Genomic DNA, 24,049 nt, shown 5'->3' on the forward strand with positions numbered 1-24,049 from the left:
AGCTTCTCTTGCTAACGGTAGGTATTCCGATGATATCTCTCATTGTTATTGGATCTATGAGGGAGTTTTCTTAATAGAATTGTGTCACATGTGTAATGGGTAGCTTGAATATGGGAAGCAGAAAAGCAGGAACCAGAATATCAAAACAAAGGACCAGAGGGGGCCCAAAGACACAGGCTGGCTAAGGGCTGGCCCTATTTGAGGACTGTGGGGAAGGTGAGGCAGCTTTGCCAGTGGGGCCAAGCCTTGGGAAGGGGCTGGGGCACAAGCTGAGTATCGGAGACAGAGAGAACACTCCAGGGGGCAGAGGAGCTTGAGTTAGGCCTGAGAGAATCCCAGAGAGGGCATGCTGAACCCAGAGGTCCTAGGAACCCTGGAGAACTGGAAGAGTCATAAAGGAGGGATGAAGCCGTCCAGAGCCTCAGAGAGAATGGGGAGCTGCTCCGAGGTCTGGATCAAAGCCTCCAAGACAAATTCATTCCTTGGTGAGAACTGCCCCAGAGCTGGACAACATCACCTGGACTAGCCCACCTGTTTGGTGCATCAGGGCTCACATAGAAAATGACAGTGTTAATACCATTTGCTGGGTACATGGATAGGGCTGCATAGCATGTTCTAGAACAGCACCATCCAATAGCACTGCCTGTGTTGACAGAAATGTCACACAGTGGCACTGTCCAATCCAGTAGCCACTAGCCACATGTGACTACTGAGCACTTGAAATCTGGTTGTTATGACTCAGAAAGTAAATTTTTAATTCTAATCAATTATTATTCATTTGAAGTTAAATTTAAATGACCACATGCAGCTACTATATTGGGCAGTGCAGTGTGGAATGTTCAATTCATTTACAAGTTCAGCCAATGTTTTCAAGGGCCTACGCTGTGCCAAGTATCATTCTAGGTGTCGGGAAAATATCAGTAAACAAAACAGGTAAAAACAAAACAAAACAGCCCAAAAAACTCTGACCTCAGGGAGCTGACATTCTAGTAGACAGAGAGAAAGAAAGGCAACTAACAGTAATCATAATAAATCAATGATATTGTCTGTTGGGCAATAAAAGTGCATTGGGGAAAAATGGAGTGGAGTAACAAGCCTGAGGAAGCCCCCAGTGTTGAAAAGATGATCTGGGATGGCCTCTCTGAGAACGTGACATTGGAACAGGGACCTGAAAGAGGCAAAGCAGCTAGCATATAAATATCTGGAGGAAGAGCGTCCAGGCAGAGGGAACAGCCAGTGCGAAAGTCCTGAGGCAGGAGACCCCTTGGCAGATTTGAGAAGCAGCGGGGAGCCCAGGTTGTAGAGTAATAATGAGGAGTAGAAGGAGACAAAACCCAAGAGGGGAGGGGCAGATCGCCTGGGGCCTGTGAGCCATATGAGGACTTTGACTACATGAGGTGGGCTTCTCTGGGGGCAGAGCAGGGTTGAGCGAGAAAGACAGGCTCTGACCTGCGTTTTAACAGGATCCCTCTGACTACTAGCAGAGAAGAGGCTGGGGGATGGGAGCAAGGAAGGACACCCAGACCCAGAGGCCAACTCAACAGGGGCTGATGTCAACCCTGCCTGCTGTCTCAGGGGCTGTGGAAGTGGATGTCTGGGTACACCTGAGGACTGAGGCAATGGTTGGGGTGCTCTGTCTCAGAGTCTCAATCTTATTGAAAGGAATGTGGCCCCTTCACTCACTGAGAGGCTAAAGTAACTGCCAGTAAGGCAGGGGTGCTTCGGGGCATTTGTGGAAGCTCCATATTCTCAGGAGCCACAAGGGCAGAAGAGCAGGTACAGAGGCTGGCCCCCAACCCCAGGCCTCTGGTCCCTGACCCCAACTGAAAGATCAGAGGCTTCCGATCCTTGGAGCCCTCACTGAGTCACACAAGCTCCATGATCATCCCACTCTAAAGAAAAGACATAGGCCGGGCGCGGTGGCTCAAGCCTGTAATCCCAGCACTTTGGGAGGCCGAGACGGGCGGATCACGAGGTCAGGAGATCGAGACCATCCTGGGTAACACAGTGAAACCCCGTCTCTACTAAAAATACAAAAACTTAGCCGGGCGAGGTGGCAGGCGCCTGTAGTCCCAGCTACTCGGGAGGCTGAGGCAGGAGAATGGCGTGAACCCGGGAGGCAGAGCTTGCAGTGAGCTGAGATCCGGCCACTGCACTCCAGCCTGGGTGACAGAGCAAGACTCCGTCTCAAAAAAAAAAAAAAAAAAAAAAAAAAAAGAAAAGACATGTGCCTTCCCCCATTATCACTCAGGGCCTGGTGCTTAGGGAAGGCCAGCATTTGGCACTAGTCACCAGTAGGGTCTACAACTTGTACTGGTAATTCTAACTACTCTGATCTCTAGGCCAGAAACAGCAAATATGAGATACAGTCTCCAGAGGACTCTGTCCACTGAGTCTAAACACAGCCTCAGAATCCTTAACACCAATACCCAGCAGCCAATGCTCAGAGTTGGAACACAAGAGTGAACATATTTGCAAGAACCTGGCTCCTAGCTGCTACCTTGGCGACTTCATTTCCTACTACTCTCCCTTTCCATCTCTCTGTTCCAGCCTCACCGTCCTCCTCACTGTTTCTACCTCAAGGCCTTTGCACTGGCACCTCCTTGCTGCCTGGAAACTCTGCCCATGGATATCCACATGGTTCCCTCACTTCCCTCAGACCTCCCAGGAGCATGTGTCCTGAAGTAGAGAGACTGCCCTCCTTATTCACTGGAGTCCCATTTCCGGCCCTAATCAGCTATGTGAGCCCACGGCAGTTCAGTTGACCGCTGCCTCTCAAACAGCAGCACGATTATTAGATGTACTTCCCAGGGTTATTGTGAACATGAATTGAGGAAAAGTGAAAGTGCTGGGTTCAATCTTGGCTGAGCACGAACCTCTCTGTGGGAGCTTAGTCACGTCACTTAATATCTTGGAGCCTCGATTTTCTCATCCATAATGATAATAAGACTAGTACCTCCCTCACAGGATTTCCCAAGATTAAATTAACTAATACGTGGAAAATATTCAGAACAGTGTTTGACATATAGTAAGTGCTTAATAAATGTTAACTATCATTGTAAAGTAATGCAGGTTTTTTTTTTCTTTTTAAATTGCTGGCAAACAGTTGGCTGACTCTAAGACTCGCCTCATGCTAAATCCTGATTCTGCTCAATTCAATTCAGTATAATACAGCATAGGGAAGATCATGCTCTGTGGCCTGGCCGACCTGGCTCAGCCACTTTCCAGCTGTGTGAGCTTAAGCAGGGGTTCTATCTGCCTGAGCCTTAGTTTCTTCATCTGTGATATGGGGTAATTATTCCTACCTCATACAGTCAGTGTGCAGAATCAGATTCTGCCTGTCAAGTTCCTGGCACGTAGTAAGTACTCAATAAATTGTATGCAGGATGGAACCACACTCATCTCCTCTACTCCCTTGCAGCTCATGCATGAAAGCAAACAGGACCCTTTGGGGCTTGCAGGAAGAGAGAGAATCTGGGAGTAAGGGCTGCTTGACTTGGTTTAATGAGGCCATGTCATGTAGTCTGAGATCCCAAGGCTAGCTAGAGAGGGTGGCAAGCCAGTGGTTCTGTGAAGAGCCAGTAATGAGGACACAGAGCCGGGGGGGTGGGGTGAGGGAAACTTGATGTGGCCATTCCAAATTAGCGCTGAGGCTCAGCAGGCAGCCATGGTGCATCACTGATGGAGGGAGGAGAGGACAGAGCACCTAGAAAGGCGTGGTGCTAGGGGAGCAGAGGGGAGGCTGGAGGCTGGAGGAATTATGCAGATACAAGAGGTGGTATTTGTTGACAACTCCAGGAAGGCAAAGATTTCTCGTATAGACACCAGCACCAATGTGTTCCTCTACACAAACACACACACATTCACCCTGTCTCTCACACACGTACCTACTACATAGCAAATTCCTCAGGCTCACTTCATCTTACCTGCAGGTGTCTGTTAGTCAGGGGAGGCAGCTGCTGTTGCAAAGAATTGCCATAAGGTAAAGGCTCAAGCAGAATCAAATTTGATTTCTCACTGTCCTAACAGTCCAGAGCGGTGTGCCAAATTACCAGGAGACCTTCCTCATGGGAGACCTAGGTACCCGTATGTACCTCCCTCCAGGCCTTGTCATCCTGCCCCAGGGTCCAGCCGGCAGAAGGAAAGGGGAGTGTGGGGAAGGCATCCTGACCTACTGAAGGCCTGGCCCAGAGATGGCACAGATCATCTGGCACAGATGACATCCTCCACATCCCTTTAGCCAGAAAGGGTCACATGGGCATACTAGCTGCAAGAGAGCCTAGAGAGTGTGGCCTAAATGGGAAGTCATGAGAGAGGGGGAGAGTGGGGTTTGGTAGTCAGCCCACAGGCTCTTCCTGGAGGCCAAGGCCCAGGCAGAAACTCCCACTCCATTCCCATTGCTATTTCTGAGGCCCAAATGCCTTTTCTGGGGGGCAAACTCTGTTCCATTAGAAAAGAGGAGGCTCAGTCTGCAGGAGAGGTCACACAGGAAGTCACCTCAGACGTTTCAGAGGATGTGGAAGCCTCTGGGGGTGGTGGGGTTAGGGGGTTGGTTGAAAGAGGGGCAGAACAATGACTAACATCGCCTAGGACCAGGACTCCTTATTGCCACATACATGTAAACACCTACACTCTGACATACACTCACAAATACCCACACATTCAGCTGACAAATGATACTTCTTAGACACACATCTTCTCGCACACAGGCCTACATGCAATCATATACCCCAAACACATACGTATATGCACATCCATGAAAGGTTTTCAGGAGCCCTTGCAGTAAGCCTCAAGGATACAGAAAAAATACCTCTCCAGGCTGGGTGCGGTGGCTCAAGCCTGTAATCCCAGCACTTTAGGAGGCCAAGGCGGGTGGATCACCTGAGGTCAGGAGTTCGAGACCAGCCTGGCCAACATGGTGAAACCCCATCACTACTAAAAATACAAAAATTAGCCAGGTATGGTGGTGCCTGCCTGTAATTTCAGCTACTCGGGAGGCTGAGGCAGGAGAATTGCTTGAGCCTGGGAAGCAGAAGTTGCAGTGATCCAAGATCATGCCATTGCACTCCAGCCTGGGTGACAGAAAAAATACCTCTCCAGAAAGATGTCCTCAGAACCAGCCAGTGTCTGAGAATTCACCATTAGCTAGCCCTTGAATATTACATAAGAATCCCTCACATATGTTTAGGCCCTAACATTTTGCAAAGCACTCTTGCACTCACTGCCTAACCATAGGGCAAATATTTACTCAGCATTGACTCTAGACCAGACATCATGATCAGCAGTAGAAATACAAAGAGGAATAAGACATAGTTCCAGTCCTCAAGGGAAAAGTGTACATGAACAACCCCCAGGGCTTTAACAGGGGACTGTAGGAGGGGTTGTGGGAGAAGGGAGAGAAAAGACAGCTCTGGTGAGGTCAGAGGTAATTTATGAGTCAGGCCTTAAAAGATGAGATCACCCGGTGGAGAAAGATATGATGCTAAGGAAGAGGGACCACTGTGTGCAATGGGATAATGGGATCAAGATGGCTTACTGGGGGAGTGATGAGTGATTTCGAGAGGCTGGTAAATTGTTTCCTACAGCTGGAGTTTCACCAGATGCAGCCAAGATGTGCTGCTGCTGACACGAAGAGATGATCATCTTTTCCCAAAGTGCAAGGAAATAAGTTAATAAATAGAATGTTCTCAACAATGTAAAGGTTATCTCCTTGTGTCATTCAGGATTCAGTCAGAAGAAAAAAAGGAACATTTTAGGTCTTTTGAAAGAGGGAATTCGGGCCGGGCGCCGTGGCTCACACCTGTAATCCTAGCACTTTGGGAGGCTAAGGTGGGCAGATTGCCTGAACTCAGAAGTTCGAGACCACCCTGGGCAACATGGTGAAACCCTATCTCTACTCAATACAAAAAATTAGCTGGGCTTGATGGCATGTGCCTGTAGTCCCAGTTACTCGGGAGGCTGAGGCACAAGAATCGCTTGAAACCTGGAGGCGGAGGTTGCAGTGATCCAAGAGATCGCACCACTGCACTTCAGCTTGGGCTACAGAGTGAGACTCTGTATCAAAAAAAAAAAAAAAAGAGAGAGAAAGAGAATTCAGTACAGGGTTTGGATTTTAGGGATGATGGAGCTGCTCAGAGGTCAACAACAGGTGGGGACAGTGGGTACAGGAGCAGTGGGTGGGGGGCAGGACAGGGAGGCACTATAGAGATTAGCAACAGCTGGAAGCCACCACCACCCACCCATCCCCATCCAAGGCTGGAAGGACACAGGAGGAGATGGCATGGCCAGTGACTAAGATCCTAATGTGTCTAGCAGGAGCTGGAACCCTGGCAGCTGGAATCACAGAGGAGATTCAGTGCCTGACAGGGCGAAACCACTTGGAGATGAAAAAGTAGAAGAGATACCTGGCTTCTCCCCTCTTCGGGCCCTCCAGTCTCTCTCCAGTGCCTCCATTGGCCACCTCCACCTGGCAGCCTGAGGGCTCGGAAACCTGGGAACAGGCAAGGTAGCCTGGGAAATGTAGTTCCCCACAGAGCAGAGGCAAGCAGGTGAAAGGCGGAGAACAGATTCGAGAGCCCACAGTAGAATCACAGTATGTGCCTGTGATTTCATAGACCTCTGGTATCAACTGTAGATTTATGTGCTAGTGTTAAACTGAATGAACAGTGCCAAAATAATATTAACAGAAAAAGAAAGAAAAAGAAAAACAATCCAGAGGCAGTCACTTAGGTTTGTTTTGTGTTTCCTGAGTAAGTGCTTGGGGTTGCAGTTTCAAATTGTCTTTTAGAGTGTGTGAGCTTAATTAAATTTAACGCATTGGAACAGCTTAACTTAAAATAGCAATTCATGTTTTCTGCTAACAGAGATGTTGGTAGTTTACATGATGAAAAGAAATCTCTCAGGATTTCAGGGACGTGGTTTTCACCGAGAGGCCCATGACTGACCTGACGGTTGAGCCATTTATTGTCTATTGTCCCTCGGGATCCACTCTCCCCTCCTCTGCCTTGCTCTGCACTCTGGAAGCCTGACCTGCATGTGCCTGTGAACCTGGCTTTTAGTTTGGTTCAGCCATGCAGAGCAGCAGCAGAAGGTCAGTGGCAGAGAAGAGTGAGGTCCGGCTACTTCTTTGTCTGGCGCTCACCCTGTGAGGTTGCCCCTGGCAGCTTCTGTCTCTCAACCAAATTCTCTAAACCAATGTGCATCAGTGGAGGGTGACTTTGCCCCCAGAGGTCATTGGGCAATGCTTGGAGACATTTTAGCTTGTCACACTGTGGGTGTATTCTGGCATCTGGTGGGTGGAGCCCAGGGGTGTCCTGGGATTGTCCTCCTACGATGCAGAGAACAGCCCTACACAACCAAGACATAGTCAGCCCAAGTGTCAACAGTGGAGGGGCTGAGAAAGCCTGCACTAGCCCAGGGCTCCTCAAGCTATTCATTGTGAAGGAGCAGCTTCAATTTTCCCCACTCTGTTGCAGGCCAGTGCTTTTGTAAGACTAGAACTAAGTTATCAGAAATAATCATCACGCACTTGAATGTGACAACCAATGCCAAATTGCTATAAAGCCTTAATGCTTACTCTTGACTTCTGTAGTGTCTGATCATGGAGCAGGAACAAACTGTCCATGGGCCGGCATCCGTCTGTGAGCCACACTATGAGTAGCACTGGCCTACGTGCTTCTCTCTCCTGGGGGTGTGGCAGAGGCAACAGCTCGGCTCTTGGCTGCTATTAGCTCTGGGTTCTTGCACATTCCCTTGTGATCCCCCATAACCTCTTGCCTCTTTACAATTAGTCCCTTGATAAATAAGTTCTTTAATTATCCTTCTAGGAAGTGCCATCTGCCCGCTCAGGCCCCGGCTGATTCTGCAGTGTTTTCCTACCTGGGCAAGTTTTTAAGAATGTGGGCAGCGTTAGAGGCTGTGTGGGTAGAAGGACAACAATGTGACAGCAGCCTGGCTTTGGAGCCCAGCTAAAGAGCTTGCACTGTCTCTTGTAGACCGTAGTCAGCACTGGAAGCATCTCAGCAGGCAGGGGACACAGCCAGAGCTGTGTTTTAGGTGGAGCACTCGAGATGGTGTGGTGCTGAGAATGCACTTTCAGGGAGCACAATCTGTGGCAGAGAGCCTGACTGGAGGTTGCTGAGTCCATCCCGACCAGAAATGGAGAGCCCTAAGCTAACACTGCATGTGGAGTTGGAAGGCAGAGGGTGTTCAAAAGGTAGAATCTACCAGCCAGAGTGATGGGTTGTGAGCAGGAGTGAAGGGGGAAATCCAGGCTCCCCAGATACAGCTTGGAGGATCAGTGGATGGTTTCGTAGGGTTGGATGATGAGATAGACAGGGGGACACAGGTCAGAGATGAATTCTCTATCTTTCACTGGAGTGCCCATTTCCTGTGACTTTCTCATGCAGTTTGTCTGTTGGCTGCCTGGAGGCAGCAGTGGTCTTGCTTTTAAGAGGTGTGGGCTCTGGGTCCCAGTGGACCTGATCTGGTCTCAGCCCCATCATTCCTCCAAGGGAAAGTTCAAACTGTTTAGCTTCCTCCTTCTCTAAATGGGAATAACTTCCTCAGAGGGTTGTCAGGATCTTAAATGAGATAAGGCGTGTAAACATGCCAGCACAATAGGCGAATACTGGTTATTATTGTTACTAGAAAAGGCAAACTTGACCTTGCCCGCTAGGGCTGTTTTGAGTTAGCTGGCTCTGGCTCTCCTTAAGTCACCCCAGCTCCTCCTACCGCCACACACACACACAGGCACACACACGCACACACACACACGCACACACACAGCAGAGGAATCAGGAGCCGCCTTCTGCCTTTCTGCTCTTCATCCTGGCAGGCTTTTCCTGCTGGCCTTGTTTCTGATGGGCCAGTTACAGTGCAAAACTGTTCCAGACCTGACCCTTCATCCAGGTGCCAGTGGCCCGCCAAGAATCAGCCTTGCCTTGTTACACCTCCATCAGCAGCACAACCCAATTGCAGCTTCATCACATTAGGAGGTGGCTTCACCACATTATGATTTTCTCTGAGTTTGGGAGCAAAGGGGAGTTGGGGAGGCCAGGCAGGTTTCCACACAAAGTTGCCCAGGAAGGGCAGGTAGATGGGGCAGTGTCTGAGAGGCAGCATGGCCCTGTGGTCAGGTGCGGAGGCCCTGGAGCCAAACTGCCTGATTTGAATCCCACTCTGCCAACTTACTAGCTGGGCCTCCTTGGGCCGGTAGCTTAACCTTTCTGTGCTTCAGTTTCTTATCCGTTAAGTGAAAATGAGAATAACAATAACTGCCTCCCAACAATGTTAGGGAGTATTAAATGAGTCTTAATCCCCTTAAATATCTCACAATAGTGCCTGGCACAGAGTAAGCCCTCATGTTAGCTGTTCTTCTTATTTTGTTGCTATTAGTAGTAGTAGTAATAGTAGTAATAGTGTGGTCTGCTTCCCAGGAGAAGGTGGCTAAATCTCGAGAAGATTTCTGGGCTTGTAGTACATCTTTGGTGTCCTGGGGTGGCTGTGTTCAATGCAATCATGAATGTGGAAACCTATGTTACACAACAGGTATTCAGTAAACAAGGGTGTCCATCCACCTCTCAAGTGGACATGCTCTTATATCACTGCGACCCAGCAAAATGGTGGAATGCGGTGGTTCAGAGAAGACTGAAGGTGGCCTCCCTGGGATTTAATCCCAGCTCCGCCATGTTATCTTTGCTTAACACTTCTGCACCTCTGTTTCCCCATCTGAAATATCTGGATTATGATGGCAGCTGTGTCGGGGAGTTGCTGTAGGCCTAAGTGAGTTGGCATAGGGCACTTAAAACAGAGCATGGCACACAGTTACCAGCTGGTGTTTGCTCTTGCTGCTGTCACTGTTCTGGGTGTGCTTAGCTCCTGCCTTCTCAACTTACATCATTAGCCCTGAGGGGAAAGGAACGAGGCCCTGGAGGACTCGAGTGTCCCCTGCAGCGTTGGCCATACAGGGCTCCTTAGGCCCTGCCCAGCAGATGGCCCAGCAGGCAGGACATCCTATCAGTAGAGGAGCGTGAGCCACAGCAGGCTCTAAGCTGCTCCAGGGATGAAGGTGGTTGACCAACCACAGGCCAGGGTGAACTTTTCACTGAAATGAGGAAAAATGCTTCCATGTCTGTCACACAATGAGGAACAAGCCCAGACCATGGACCCAGAAGCTAGTGTTAAAAGTCTCAACTGCTGCATACTAGCAGTCCAAGCTTGTGACCTCAGGCAAATCACTTACCCTCTCTGAGTCTCGGCCATTTCTTCTCTGCGAAATGGGAGTACTGATCACTGCCTTTACAGGACTGTCATGATGCCCAGGGGAAACTGGCTCTGAAGTCTTCAGATAGACCTGTGGGGCTGGCTGCAGGGTCCTTGCTGGATCCACCCCTCCTAACCCCTCTGGCCTCTTCTGCCCCAAACACTGTGCTGGCGGGGGGCTGTGCATTAGTCCATTTTCACGCCGCTGATAAAGACATACACAAGACTGGATAATTTACATAAAAAAAGAAAAAGGTTAAATGGACTCACAGTTCCACATGGCTGGGGAGGCCTCACAATCATGGCAAAAGGTGAAAGGCATGTCTTACCTGGAGGCAGACAAGAGAAGAGAGCTTGTGCAGGGAAACTCCCCTTTATAAAACCATCAGATCTCATGAGATTTATTCAATATCATGAGAATAGCATGGGAAAGACGCGTCCTCATGATTTAATTACCTCCCACAAGGTCCCTCCAACACACGTGAATTGTAGGAGCTACAATTCAAGATGAGATTTGGGTGGGGACACAGCCAGACCATATCAGTTGGGCCTTGGGGGCTCAATTTCCTCCAGTGTGGCTTCCCTAGCAAAAGAGCAGGTGGGCAGGTGAGGAGGGAGGCAGCAGCCACTGGGGTTGCCCACTGACGGGATGTCAATATCTGCCTGTCAGTTCCAGTCCTCTGTGTGAGGATCCCAGGTGGAAGTTTTCAGACTTCAGTATTTCATATTTGATATCTTAATTAAGTTGCCCAGCTCTAGGTTTGAGGGGTTGATGGGAGCTGATAGAGCCCTTTCATTCTCAAGTAGTAGGGAATAGGAGAACGGGAGTGGAGGAAATACCAAGAAAGCTACACAGTGGTACCTTCAAGCCTGGGTATTTCTTCAGGAGTGTTTATGGAAGTGACACAGCCATCATCTCTGGAATCAGCAGAAGGCATGATACCTCAAAAAGGGTCTTAGAGTTCAGGGTGTGCATCCAGGCTTAACAAGGTCACAAGGTTCTAGAGTTCAGAGTGAGCAGGTCCAGGCAGGAGAGGATCAGCCACAATGTGGGGAGAGTACTTCCCCATCAGACCCTCCCCTAAGGTGGAAGGAGCAGTTAAAGTCTTCTACTAAAGAAACTCTTCCCCTAGGTTTCCTGGCTGAGCCTGGGCTACTACAACTAGGACCAAGGTATCGTCCCTTTCTTCTGGGATGCAGAAGTGCCCCCCAGTCCTTCACACTGCACTGTCCCTCCCCCCCTAAGCGGCAGGCCCCCTTCTCCTGCCTCCACTCCTCTTCCGCTTAGACCCCCTCTCCCTCAGTCTGCAGCAGCAAATGCTCTCCCTCCTGAGTCATGAGAAAGCCCTTTGGAGGTGAGGGTGGTGCTGGCCTCTCCAGGCAGGATCTTGTCTCTGACACAGCACAGCACCTGGTCCAGAAAGAAGGCTCAGAAAGTGTTGATGGGGATCCCTGCGAATCTCAGAGGTCACAGGCGGGCTGGAGCGAGCCTTGGAGTGGGCTGGCACAGGGTCAGGGCTGACCTCTCACCCCACCCTTCCCAGAGACGGAGGGAATACTTGTAGCAGGTATGAGGGAGGAGGGTAGCGGGTGTCCCTTTGTATAATTTCTGCTTCTTCACACTTTAACCTCTCTGCCTCTCTGTCTCTCCCTCTGCCTGTCCCTGTGTGTCCTCTCAACTCTGCTTGAGTCTCTCCCCCTCCTCCTCTTTCCCTCCACCTCTAAATGCCTCCCCTTTTCTCTGCTTTCAACTACCCCCCTTCTCATTCCCTTCATCTTCATACTCATTGTCTTTTTGTGTTTCTGTTTCCATATATCTGGATTTTCTCTCACCCGGTCTCTGACACATTCTCCATCTATACCTCTCCCTGATGCTCCATCCCTGAATCTCCCTCTCTCACCTTCCTTTCCACCCCAACCTATCCCTTGGTTCCCTTGTCTGGGTCTCCCTCCTCACATCTCTTTCTTCTCATTTCCTATACCCTATTCCTGTCACCTGCCTGCTCCTGCCCCTCTCTCCTCCCCTCTCCTCTGTCTCTTCATCTCTCTTCTTCTGTGTCTCTTCACCCCTGTCCCTTACTTTCCCTCTGCCCTATTCTCTCTGTGTCCCTGTGTGTGTCTTGGCCTCCCTCCCCCTCCCCCTTCACTCTGTTTCTCCCTCTGTCCCCTCCCCCTCACCCTGTCCTTCCACCCCACCACCCCTCACTCTTTGTGTCCACCTCCCTCCCCAGGATGATCCCAGCCTCCAACAAGGCCTTCGTGGTCAACAACCTGGTGTCTGGGACCGGCTACGACTTGTGTGTGCTGGCCATGTGGGATGACACAGCCACAACACTCACGGCCACCAACATCGTGGGCTGCGCCCAGTTCTTCACCAAGGCTGACTACCCGCAGTGCCAGTCCATGCACAGCCAGATACTGGGCGGCACCATGATCCTGGTCATCGGGGGCATCATCGTGGCCACGCTGCTGGTCTTCATCGTCATCCTCATGGTGCGCTACAAGGTCTGCAACCACGAGGCCCCCAGTAAGATGGCAGCGGCCGTCAGCAATGTGTACTCGCAGACCAACGGCGCCCAGCCACCGCCTCCAAGCAGCACGCCTGCCGGGGCCCTGCCTCAGGGCCCGCCCAAGGTGGTGGTGCGCAACGAGCTCCTGGACTTCACCGCCAGCCTGGCCCGCGCTAGTGACTCCTCTTCCTCCAGCTCCCTGGGCAGTGGGGAGGCCGCGGGGCTGGGACGGGCCCCCTGGAGGCTCCCACCCTCCGCCCCGCGCCCCAAGCCCAGCCTTGACCGCCTGATGGGGGCCTTCGCCTCCCTGGACCTCAAGAGTCAGAGAAAGGAGGAGCTGCTGGACTCCAGGACTCCAGCCGGGAGAGGGGCTGGGACGTCAGCCAGGGGCCACCACTCGGACCGAGAGCCACTGCTGGGGCCGCCCGCGGCCCGGGCCAGGAGCCTGCTCCCCTTGCCCTTGGAGGGCAAGGCCAAACGCAGTCACTCCTTCGACATGGGGGACTTTGCGGCTGCGGCGGCGGGAGGGGTAGTGCCCGGCGGCTACAGTCCCCCTCGGAGGGTCTCGAACATCTGGACGAAGCGCAGCCTCTCTGTCAATGGCATGCTCTTGCCCTTCGAGGAGAGTGACCTGGTGGGGGCCCGAGGGACTTTTGGCAGCTCCGAGTGGGTGATGGAGAGCACGGTCTAGGTGGGGGTGGGCATGCTCCCTTTCCTGCGCGCAGGGTGGGAGAAGAAGGGGAAAGAATCTCACTGGCAAGTGTTTGTGGAGTTTCCATGGTGATGTTTACATCCAGGGACAGTTTTGTCTCCCTGTCAATGGCCTCGTGTCCCCCCCCCCCAACCCCCAACACCCATATCACCTCCCCACCACCCGGCCAGGGTGTGCTCAGGGAATGCGGACTCGCTCAAATACCGGACTGAGCCCTGAGTGTTTGGAAAGGCGAGACTCCGCCTTTCTAATCACAAATGTAGCCTACAAGCAAGCGGCTTTGGATTGCTTATGGGTCTGGTGTTGTTTTTATTTCTTAATTTATTTTTTTCCATTTCCCAGACTCCTCCTCTTCATTCACACGGATAATCGAGAGTTAATCGTACATATGAATGCGTGTTCCCAGCAGCCCTGGTACTGGGTAATTGTTGCCAATTGACAAGAGGAGGGAATTATTCTGTTTCCACACTTGTTTGGGGAAAACTGTGGGGTTCCCTGCCCAGAGCTCTCATTACTCCCACCCACCCCTACACCCGACACTGGAAGGGGTGAGTGACTGACCCCTAATACCTGACCTAGTTTCCTTTGCTTCTCAAACATGACATGCCACACCTATCACAGAAGTTTGAACCAGAAGAGTAACTTCCTGGGTTCTTATGTGTGGGGAGGGAGGAGGGCTTCATGTTGTAGGGCACAAGGGATCTTAACTTCCGGAGTTGCTTTGGGCTTGTTGCCACTCTTTCTGGGAAGCTGACATGGAAAGTCCCCCTTGAGCATGTGGCAGGCCAGGAGGGCTTCTCTTAAGGAAAGCAGTGTGGGTGGCAGAAAGAGCAGTGGACTTGGAGTCCAAAGCTCATGTGTCCATAGTCACATGAAGAGCCTGCTGAGTAACTGGGGCAAGACCCTTTTATCTGTTGGTACCTGAATTTGCCACTTTGCAAAAATACTGGGATTGTATTAGGTCTCCAGTCCCTTTCCAGTTCTATGGGCCTATTAATTCTTCATGACTCTAGATGTTAGGCCTTTTCGCTTAGTGATACGAGAAGCACAAGCTGGTTACAGCAGTCCCCGTCCTTTTTACTGGGCACAGAGAATTCTAGAAGCCTTGGAGGGGGGAAGTTGAATCTTTTTAGAATAATAGGCTTTTGAAGCTTGGGGAGGTCTTTGCAATCATCCCATCTTTAACCCTCCCTCTCCCTTCCACAGAGCATAAGGGAATTGCCCAAGGTCACACAGTGAGTTCATGACCAGGTCAGGGCAGGAGCCAAGGCCACCTGCCTCCTGGCAGTGGTGTTTGGGATCCATGACCCTGTTTTCACCCTGCCTAGGGCATTTCTGTGTCCAAAGGCTGCCCCATGTTTGTTCTTTAAGAAAGTGGCTCAAGGTGGGATGAGGGGATGCCTGCTCTTGGTTTCTTGAGGAGGGTCCATCCTTGGAAATTACAGGGTGGAATGGGAGGGGTGCATAGGCTCCTTTCCATCTAGGGATAACCCCTCCCTGCCAGACAGTGGCAAGAGAAGGGGAAGAGGAGATGTTCCCCCAGAGAACCTGCTGTAGACAGATTGGAATGACCTTCCCCTGCATCCCTGTCCGGTGTCTACTCATCAGCAACTCACTACCTCTCCCTCAGTCTCTCCAACTCATTCTTTCCTCTCCCAACTCCTTCCATAGACCTCTATTTTCTCTCTTTTGTTCTTCCTTCTTCCACTTGCCATCCACACAGCCCACAACGCATACAGGCAAGACCATTCTGGGCCAAAAAGTTCCAATGGCCTCAGACCTGGAGCTGAGCTGCTGGCCCCCAACCCCACTCTGGAACACACAAGGAGGGATTGCAACCGTCTATGCAGAATTACCTTTGGCTCTAGTTCCAGAGTCTCCAAATCCCAGGCCTTCCTCCTTCCTCACTTCTCCCTCCCCTCTCTTCTCTTCATTCTTCTTCTTCTTCTTCTTTTTTTTTTTTTTTTTTCCTGTTACTCTCTGCCTTTCCCAGTCCCTTTCTGGTCCTGACAAGGTCATTAACAGACCAGGCCAGTTCCTCCTGAGACCTCAAGTTATAACAATTTTCCAGGCCAGTCCCAGGGCTGGAGCACATCCCTTCTATGGTCACAGAAGCACCCACAGAATTGGGTAACTTGAAAGGAAGTCTCTTCCACCCTTTCTCTTTTCCCTTCCTGTTTTTTCCTCTTCTCTTTTATCCCTCCTCATCTTTCTCATTCATCCTTTCAAACTATAGCCATTGTGGAAGTGGTCTCAAATACCAGCTTTCTTTTTTGCCTTTGGATTCAGACACACAGAGGGAAGGTGGTGAACAGCGGAAGGAACCAACTCACTGTCTATTCTCATCAGCGGCTCCGAGTTCTGTCGTGACATGATATGTACTTGCTCTTGTGTTTGTCATGTTTCTGACTTGGAGTTTTGGAAAGCAGCATCCCTGTGGTCAGAATATAAATGCCAATCTTCTCCTTTGCTAAAAAAAATGTACAGTAAAATGTACAGTTTTAAAAACAACCACTAACCACACTCCTTGGGCGGGAGAAAAAAAAGAACATTCTTATGTCTGTGAATGTCTGCTGTTCATTTCTCTGGAAACTCTGGGGTTTTCTAAAGATGGCTTTGAAGTGGCATTTTCTCTTGCACCTGTGTTTGTTACTGCCTGGTGGGAGCCTGCTTCTTGCCAAGTTCATGTATATGGTGGGGGAATCTTCTGAAATAATAGAGAATGGGATCATCCTCCCAGGGTAAAGAAAGGTAGAGAAATCTGAAGTGAAGCTTCAGGCTAAGAAAAGAACAGTCCATCCCCAGCTGTCCCGACTGTCCTACCTGACATCTCCATTCTCTGATATGCCAGCCCTACCTACTTTTTCCTGGACTGTGGTCACCACAGCGCCTGACAACTAGGGGCATGTGGGTATCTTCTACCCATTTTGGTTGAGCCCTGGATACTATTTTTTTCAAAAGGGTCTTTTACTGGGAAACCGTGGGAGAACAAACCAAAACCCAAACCCAAGATATAGAAACAAACGTGCTTCTGGAACACAGCTTCCCAACCTTGTCTTTTCTGGTATCTAGATCAGTAATGTCCAATAGAATAAAATGTGAGCCACACTGTAATTTTAAATTTTCTAGTAGCCATGTTGAATCAAACATAAAGAAACAGGTGGAATTAATTTTAATCTTATATTTTAACTCAATATATCCAAAATATTATTGTAACATGTAATCACTCAAATTATTAGTAAGTTATTTTATAGTATTTTTTGGTACAAAGTTTTAGAAATCTGGTTTGTATTTTACATGTATGGCATATATCAATTCAGATGAGCCCTCTTTAAAGTATTTTACATGTATGGCACATATCAATTCAGACTAGCCCTCTTTAAAGTACCTGAGAGCCATATGTGGCTAGTACTGGCCACTGTACTGGACAGTGTGACTCTAGACATACAATTGACTTGAAAGCACAGCTTAGAAGAGGAAGGAAACTGACACTTGTTGAGTACCTACAGCTTCCAGATACTGTGCTTGTTGCTTCACATATGTTTCTCACTGAATCATCACTAAAGCCTTTTTAGGTAGATAGTATTATGCCCATATTATAGATGAAGGGACGGAAGCTCAGAGGGGTTAAGTAACTTGCCCAAGGTCACACAGTTAAGTCTGGCTGCAAAGCCTTAGTTCTTCCCATGACATTACACTGCCGCCCCTATCCTTTCTTCTTCCCATCAACCTGTTAATAGATTGTATTTTATATTGACTGAATGATTCACGTTTGTAGCCTAATCGGGAAACCCTTGATTAGCCTAAGATCTGCTAGAATCCTCAGAATGTTAACTCCAGGCAAGAGCACCTTGGTGAATCGGTTCCTTCTGACCATACACCGGCCTTTCTGGCCCTCCTTGCCTTAAAACACGTTCCCTCCCCCAGCCAGGAAAATTCCTCAGGATTCAGACTGCACTCCCCACCCCACCCTGTGGTCATCCCTTCTCCCCTCTTGGTGACCTCTAGGAGGTCACTTGTTGAATGAACCTTCCATCTCCAGTCTTGTCTGGGCTCCTCTGCCCCAGGAGCCTATAACTTCTTCCCCCTAAGATAAAAAGCCTGACATCAGCTTGCTCCAGAGGCAAAACCCATCTTCTTGCCTCTTTCTATTTTAATACTCTGTCCCTATCAGGGATGATACCTACCCAGATCCTCTTTCCTGATATACAGAAGCCTCCAGCTCTTCGATCTTTTGCAGAAGTGAGATAGCTGACACAATATTTGCCTAGTTGATTATTAGGCTTTCTGGAAAAACAGTTTGAGCCCTTTCCCCACGTTCTTGATAATGACATATCCCTCAGGTTTCCCTCAAGAGAATTTTTTATTTTTTCATCGTTACAGTGTTGAAATTCCAAAAGACCTTAGGAACACTTTTTTGTTAAGGGATATAATTGTCAGCCAGGTTAGGCAACAGTCACTGTCTCAGGTTTCCCCATTCTCAAAGGCAAATTAACTTTTCTTTAAAAGTCTGTGAGTCTTGATTTTTCGTAAGTACAGCCTGAGTACTTCTGTGTCTTCTGTTCTCAATGTGCCTGCAGTGAAGGTCTCAGGGCTTCAGCAAGCTGGGTGGGGCTTCCTCTGTTCTTGCAACCATTGGGATTTCTGCAAACTGCTGCCAGAAAAATAGACATACTTATTCAAAAGAAGAGACTATTGGCAGGCAGCACTCAAAATCTGAATGCACAGTTTTAAAGATTCCACCTAGAGTATCAAAACCAGCCTTTCCATGTGACGCAGTTGGCAGCAAGAAACATTTGTTGTGACAAGAAGGCTTCTCACAGGTAAATACCTGAGGTTTCCACCTTTGCATGATAGAATCAGGCCCATCCAGGTTACTCCCCCAATATCTAAAAGGAACACTGTCACTTTCACAGTTTAAAAATATCTATTTGTGCTCTCAGCCCTTAAACCAAAGGTTGTAGCTTCCATCATCTCAGTTAAGGTTCTGTACCTCACAGTCAGTCAGTGTTTACAAGGCTCATGGTTTCCCTTCCCCAAAGCTTCTATTGGAGGGAAACTGGCATGTTTTCCCCAGACCAAAGAGAGGAGCTAGCTTTTACCTTTAAGGCTACCCTGCGACCCCTATCATAGCTATTTAGGAACTTCTGACAGGTTCAATGATCTTTCCCCATGTTCTCATTTTGTATAACGTGTGGCATCTTTCTTTTGCTCACCTATTCTGAGGAATTAGGCCCAGATTACAGGCTCTTCCTTGGTTATTTTCCTGCTATTGTTGGGATAATTGATCTTCTGGTCCCTTTAGCCAACAGCTGAATGTGCTCCTGGCGATTGGAGCCAGAATTCTCCTCCACCATCTCATGCTGGAATCTGTCTGGGATTGGAGCAAGGAAGATCTCATGATCTAGTCCTTTCCAAGACATCAACAGTCACACGCTTGGTTTCCTACTGCTGAGACAGTGGAACTGGAATTTCACCCATCTCCATGGGATCCCCAAACCCATCTGGCCCACAGTCAGTCAGCCCACTGACCAACCTCCCACAGCCCCAGCCCATCCGTCCAGGCTATCCATCTGGTTAGTTGGTGATGAGCACACCCCCTCTTCTCCTGCACCTCCTCTGTAACATGTGTTCAGCGGTGCTCCCTAGCACACCCCACAGCAGCACTAACATTCATATACTTTGCAAGGATGAGTTTTCTTTCCCTTGAATCTCCTAGGCTACATCCAAGATACCCTGTTTTCCAAACCATGGAGATCTCTGTTAGCTGACCTATCTGACATTGTTTCCACTTTGCTGTGAAGTAAAACCTCAGGGCCCTACATCTGTGCCCTCTGTCGGATGGCAAAATCCGTTTGTGCTCATTCAGCATGCTCTTGCTGACCTGCTGTGTGCCTAGCACTGTGCATGGTATCAAGAGAGATAAAAGTCAAAGTAAAAGACACTATGCATGCCTTTGAGGGCCTTACACATTACCCTGAAGGACAGGGACATAAACTGATGCTTTAGATCTCTGGTTATCAAAGATTGGTCTGTTTTCACTAATTTCAAGATAACTTATAAATCTGGCAAAACTACTATCCAAGAAAAGATGAACAGATAGATTGGCCAAAGGCCATGCAATATAAGATGGCCCCTGTGCTTGGAAGAATTCACCAGATTTTAAGTTCCAAAATCTTGAGTCACTTTACAGAAGAGGAAATTAAGACCTGGTATGGAAAAGTGACTGGCTTTGGATCTAACAGGGGCACATTAAGGACTCGGGTCCTGTGCCTGGACAAGCAGGGGTTGAAGGAAGCATCTCTGGCTGTCCTAGGAGCTTGAGAGGGGGTGTGGTGGAGGGAACAAAGCAGGCCTGGAAGAAGGGTAGTTGCAGAGAACTAGAGGGTCCTGAGTAACCCAAGGCAGGTGCAGTTGCTCTTGAGGGAAAGGGGCTGTTTAGTTTGGGGGATCTGGGTTGAGAGCCTGTTTCTTGGCCACAGTTTCCTTTTTGGTAAGATATCAATGGTAAGTATCGACTTCAGTAAGTATGCTTCTGTAGTACTATGTAGTTATACAGATCACATATTGGATTGGAAAAGGCAGCATAATAGTCATTAGTATTAATGATATGCATCATTTAAATTAATATAAATTATAGCATATTCATGATAATATTACATATGTTAAGCTCATAGACTCTCAAAGCTGGCAAAAGCTATCAGAGGTCGTCTACTCCAGCCTCCCTCAATGGGTATTAGGATCCCCTGTTCAATATCTATTGAAGCTCTTATTAATCTTATTACAAGCAAAATTATGCATGATGAATTTCAGGATTTACCCAAGGCAGGGAGTAGCTCTCTATACTCTAATGGGACCATGGCTCCATATTCCTGGTGGGCCCTTGTGAATCCATCATTCTTGACTTCATGGGAAATCCAGAGCCCAGACATCAAGCAACTCCCAAAGACTGCTATGGTCAAAATAGTGTTAAAAAAACAGGTACAGAGCCGGGGTCCCAGCTGGGAAAATCTCAAGAGGTTCGATATTCCCTTGCCAAATCAGTACTGGTCTCCGTGATTTAGAGCAAAGAAAGGAGGCAGGGAAGGGGCAGAGAGTACATGGTAACCTCTGTAGCCCCTGATGCCCTGAATGTTCTGACGTACACAACAGTCCCCATAATAGGTGGAAGCACCTGGAAAATTCTAGACTTCACTTCTGGGCTGAGGATAGCCATCCTGCCCCTCACTGATTGGTTCTCTAATCCTTCTCACCCTTCATCTTTGTTCCAGGATTGGCCCAACAGCCAAAATCTAACATTCAGTACTCTGGAATGACACAAATGCTGCCACCAAAAACCTCCCACTGTTCCCTTCTAGGATGGGAAGACTGCCAGGTGCCAGGAAAATCACTCAGTGAGAGCCTGACTCTGATCAGAGGGCTGAGAGTGAGCCAGAGGCTCTCCACTTGAGAAGGGAGGTGAGCTCTTCCCAAGGGGTGGGGGGATGGTAGCCCATTGACCAGCCCTTTCTGCCTCCCTTTAATACCTGGGCCCCCTCTAGTCCAAAGGCCATCCATTTGCTTGAGGTAGGGAGATTAAAATTTGTTCCCAATTTGGTCTTCTGAATCACACACTGATCCTAATGTGAGTGAAAAAAAAAAATGTTAGAGAAATGGTTTCATCCTAAGGTCAGAGAGGGTTGGTTGAAGTGTGCATGGCTGGACATATTCCTTGGGTAGGGCTGATGCTTCACAGTTTGTTTGGGGAGAGCTGGGGTGTGCCAGGACATATAATTGCAGATGGGGTGACTCACATACATGAAGAGGTTGGATTCTGTGTTTAAGGTAAATAGAGAAGACTGTGGGTCACTCCAGAGGTCTGGAAGCAGGCAGGGAGGACCTCAACAGTGAAAAAGTGCAGAAGCCCAATCCTTCATTGGTCTCCGTGCTTTTAAGAGTCCTGGTGAGGTTCCTTCTTCTAAGGAATCATGCAAACTGCTCTGGGCTAGCTCAGCTTTGATTTGTGAGGGAAGCAGAGGCATGGAATTGTCTTGGGGCTTTTTTCTTGAGGCTCAAGGTCTTCCATCCTTTCTTAGGTTACAGAAAATGAGAGTTTGTGCCAGACATGAGAAAACTAGAGAAAGGGTGCCACCTGTGCTTTCTACCCCAAACCAAAGATGAAGGGGCTCAGATAAGAGTGCCTGACTCCAGGGGTGAACAGCTGCCTGCATTCAGCTTTGTCTGCAGAATGGTAGAAAAGAAACAAAACTGGAGACATTTATATGTAGAGGTATACAAAGTCAGCAGCACAGTCAAAAGGATTCTATAGCATCTCAACATTCCAAACATTTCTTTAGCATGGATGATCGTTTCTTCCATTCTTTATCAAAAGCCTGATTTTTTCATGTTACAAATGTTTCCAAACTGAGTATCAAAGTCATTTATTTGGCTTAGTTTTTATAGAGCTTGTGGGACAGAAGTAGGTCTCAAACTTTAAATCTTCTGACCCCAGAACTGAAGTTCCCTTCACACCACATTCCCGCACTCAGGCATTACAGTGATGGCTGGCTGCCACAGCAGGAAAGAGGGCAAAACATGAGGCTGAGAAGGCAGCCCAGAGCTAGGAAAGACAATGTCCATGCAAGTGGGAGGAGAGTCAGGCCTGGGAGAGGCAGACAAAGGGCACCAGACCATGGAGAGTTGAGAGGAGGCTGAAGAGAGGAGCTCTGCCAGAATTCTCCATGGACAGGAGGCTCTCTCAGCTCCCCAGTGCCAATCTAGCTGGGACAGGCATCAGAGATTATTGTCCATTGTGACCTGAGCAGGAAAGATGGAGTAAGAGGGATCTAGGAAAGGATAAGTAGGAAAGAGTGGGGCGTGGCAGAATCAGAAGAGTCTGGTTGCGGGGACACAGCTGTCCAGGTCCAGGCTATGGGCCCGCCTACCCACTGTCCACGTCTAAAGGTAGGGGAAGGAGCAGCATGCTGGGTAGGGCTCTACCTGGAGTGACCCTCTACCTAGTGAAACCAGGAGGCAAGTAGGGACCAACTAGGAGTCATGGTCATTTTCAAGATTTGTATTTGTCCTGTCTGCTTTGAGGCTCCAGTTCCTTCCTGTATGAAGGCAAAGACTTCCATCCCTCATGTAAGAATAGAGGCACACTGGGAAATCTTGAGGCCTGGTGAAGGAAGAAAGGACTGGCTTCTCCATGAATACTGGAGGTCTCATGGCACAGTCCCACTCATTAGATCCACTTGTCTCTTCCAGCGAATGGCTTGGAGACTAAATGGGTGGAGAATGGCTGAGGGTAATGAGCCCCAGCCCTTCTAGATTGTTCCAGAGTGTTCATCGTATTGTTAACCAGTCATATCAAGTCTCCTTGGGAGGAAGGGTGTTGTACAGAAGGGTGGGACTCTTTCAGAAAATACCATGGTATCTAGATTGGCCTTGAACCAGCTAGAGAAGGGAGAAATAATGAGCACAGGACTCAGGATTCTTTCCCCTTTTGGTTGTGATGCAGCATGAACAGGAAAGCTCTCAGCAGAATAGAAAGGACTATTCAAACAGGGAAAAGGAAACTCATGTTATTTACCAAACACTGTGGTAAGCATCCCATATTTCTCATGTGTGTTATTCCTCATGAGCCTCACCCATCCTTCTGACATAGGGGTTGGATCATTCATTTTACAGCTGAGAAAACTGAGACATGCAGAAATTAAGCAGCCTGCTGAAAGTCATACAACTAGTTAGGGGAAGAGCTGGATAACTGCTTAATAACTAGAGTTACTCCTAAGTTACCTAAGGAACAGCAAGGGGCATTAGAATTTCAGTGAATTTTCTGGAAGGAATCGTAACATGTGAGCAATGAGGTTAAAAAAGTGAGCCTAAAATTAAAAAGTAGAAGCCATGAAGATATGCACTGGGCAAATAATATTCTCTGTGCCTGTCCTAGTGCCTCATATGGTAAGAAATAAAAGGTTGCTCTTAGGGTCCTTAAAATTTGTCATCTCAAACTAAGCACTAAATAATTCCCAGATTACTGCTGCCTTTTCTAAAATGTAGCGGTTGGATGGAGAGAGGAGGAGTAAGGTGGCAGGCCCTAACTACTACTGCACAGAATAGGGGAGGTGGCTCTCTCCCCAAGGAAGGCAAGGGCACCCCATGTCCATTCCTTCAAGAGCTGAGTATTTTTCCTGGTTTCAATATCCTCAAATGTAAAATGGTTCTGGTATCTACCTCAAAAGAGTATTGTGTTTGTAAATTAAATAGCCCTATACAGTTATACAAATAACAAATAACCTGTAGGATTTGAGAAGTCACCAACTCATGATGATTAATGTAATGGATCACCGATAAAACTGTTAAAATTACAAGATATTAATGGCCATTACACGGATATTAGGTCTGGAATCTCAGAGCTGGAAAATACCAGAAATCTCCAAATAAGCCTTCCTCAGCTCATCAATATCCCTGCCAGGTGGTGTTATTCTGATTACAAATTATTCCTTAGTTTTAATTCATAAATCCTCTAAGGAAGAGAAAACATGATATTCTCATGCCTTGTGCTTCAAGGAGCTCAGTACTT

The 24,049-nt window shown here is 48.5% G+C and overlaps 1 protein-coding gene across 1 annotated transcript in view; it reads left to right on the forward strand.

Annotated features, from left to right (window-relative positions):
* Positions 1-13,822, forward strand: part of LOC105489657 (leucine rich repeat and fibronectin type III domain containing 2) — a 193,165-nt gene extending 179,343 nt beyond the window's left edge. Inside the window, exon 3 of the mRNA XM_071097094.1 lies at positions 12,495-13,822. Coding sequence (XP_070953195.1) covers positions 12,495-13,464 — 970 coding nt within the window. The 3' untranslated portion in view covers positions 13,465-13,822. The remainder of the gene's footprint in view (positions 1-12,494) is intronic.
* The last annotated feature ends 10,227 nt before the right edge of the window (positions 13,823-24,049 follow it).

This window comes from Macaca nemestrina, chromosome 5, assembly GCF_043159975.1.
Source record: "Macaca nemestrina isolate mMacNem1 chromosome 5, mMacNem.hap1, whole genome shotgun sequence".
Classification (NCBI taxonomy): domain Eukaryota; kingdom Metazoa; phylum Chordata; class Mammalia; order Primates; family Cercopithecidae; genus Macaca; species Macaca nemestrina.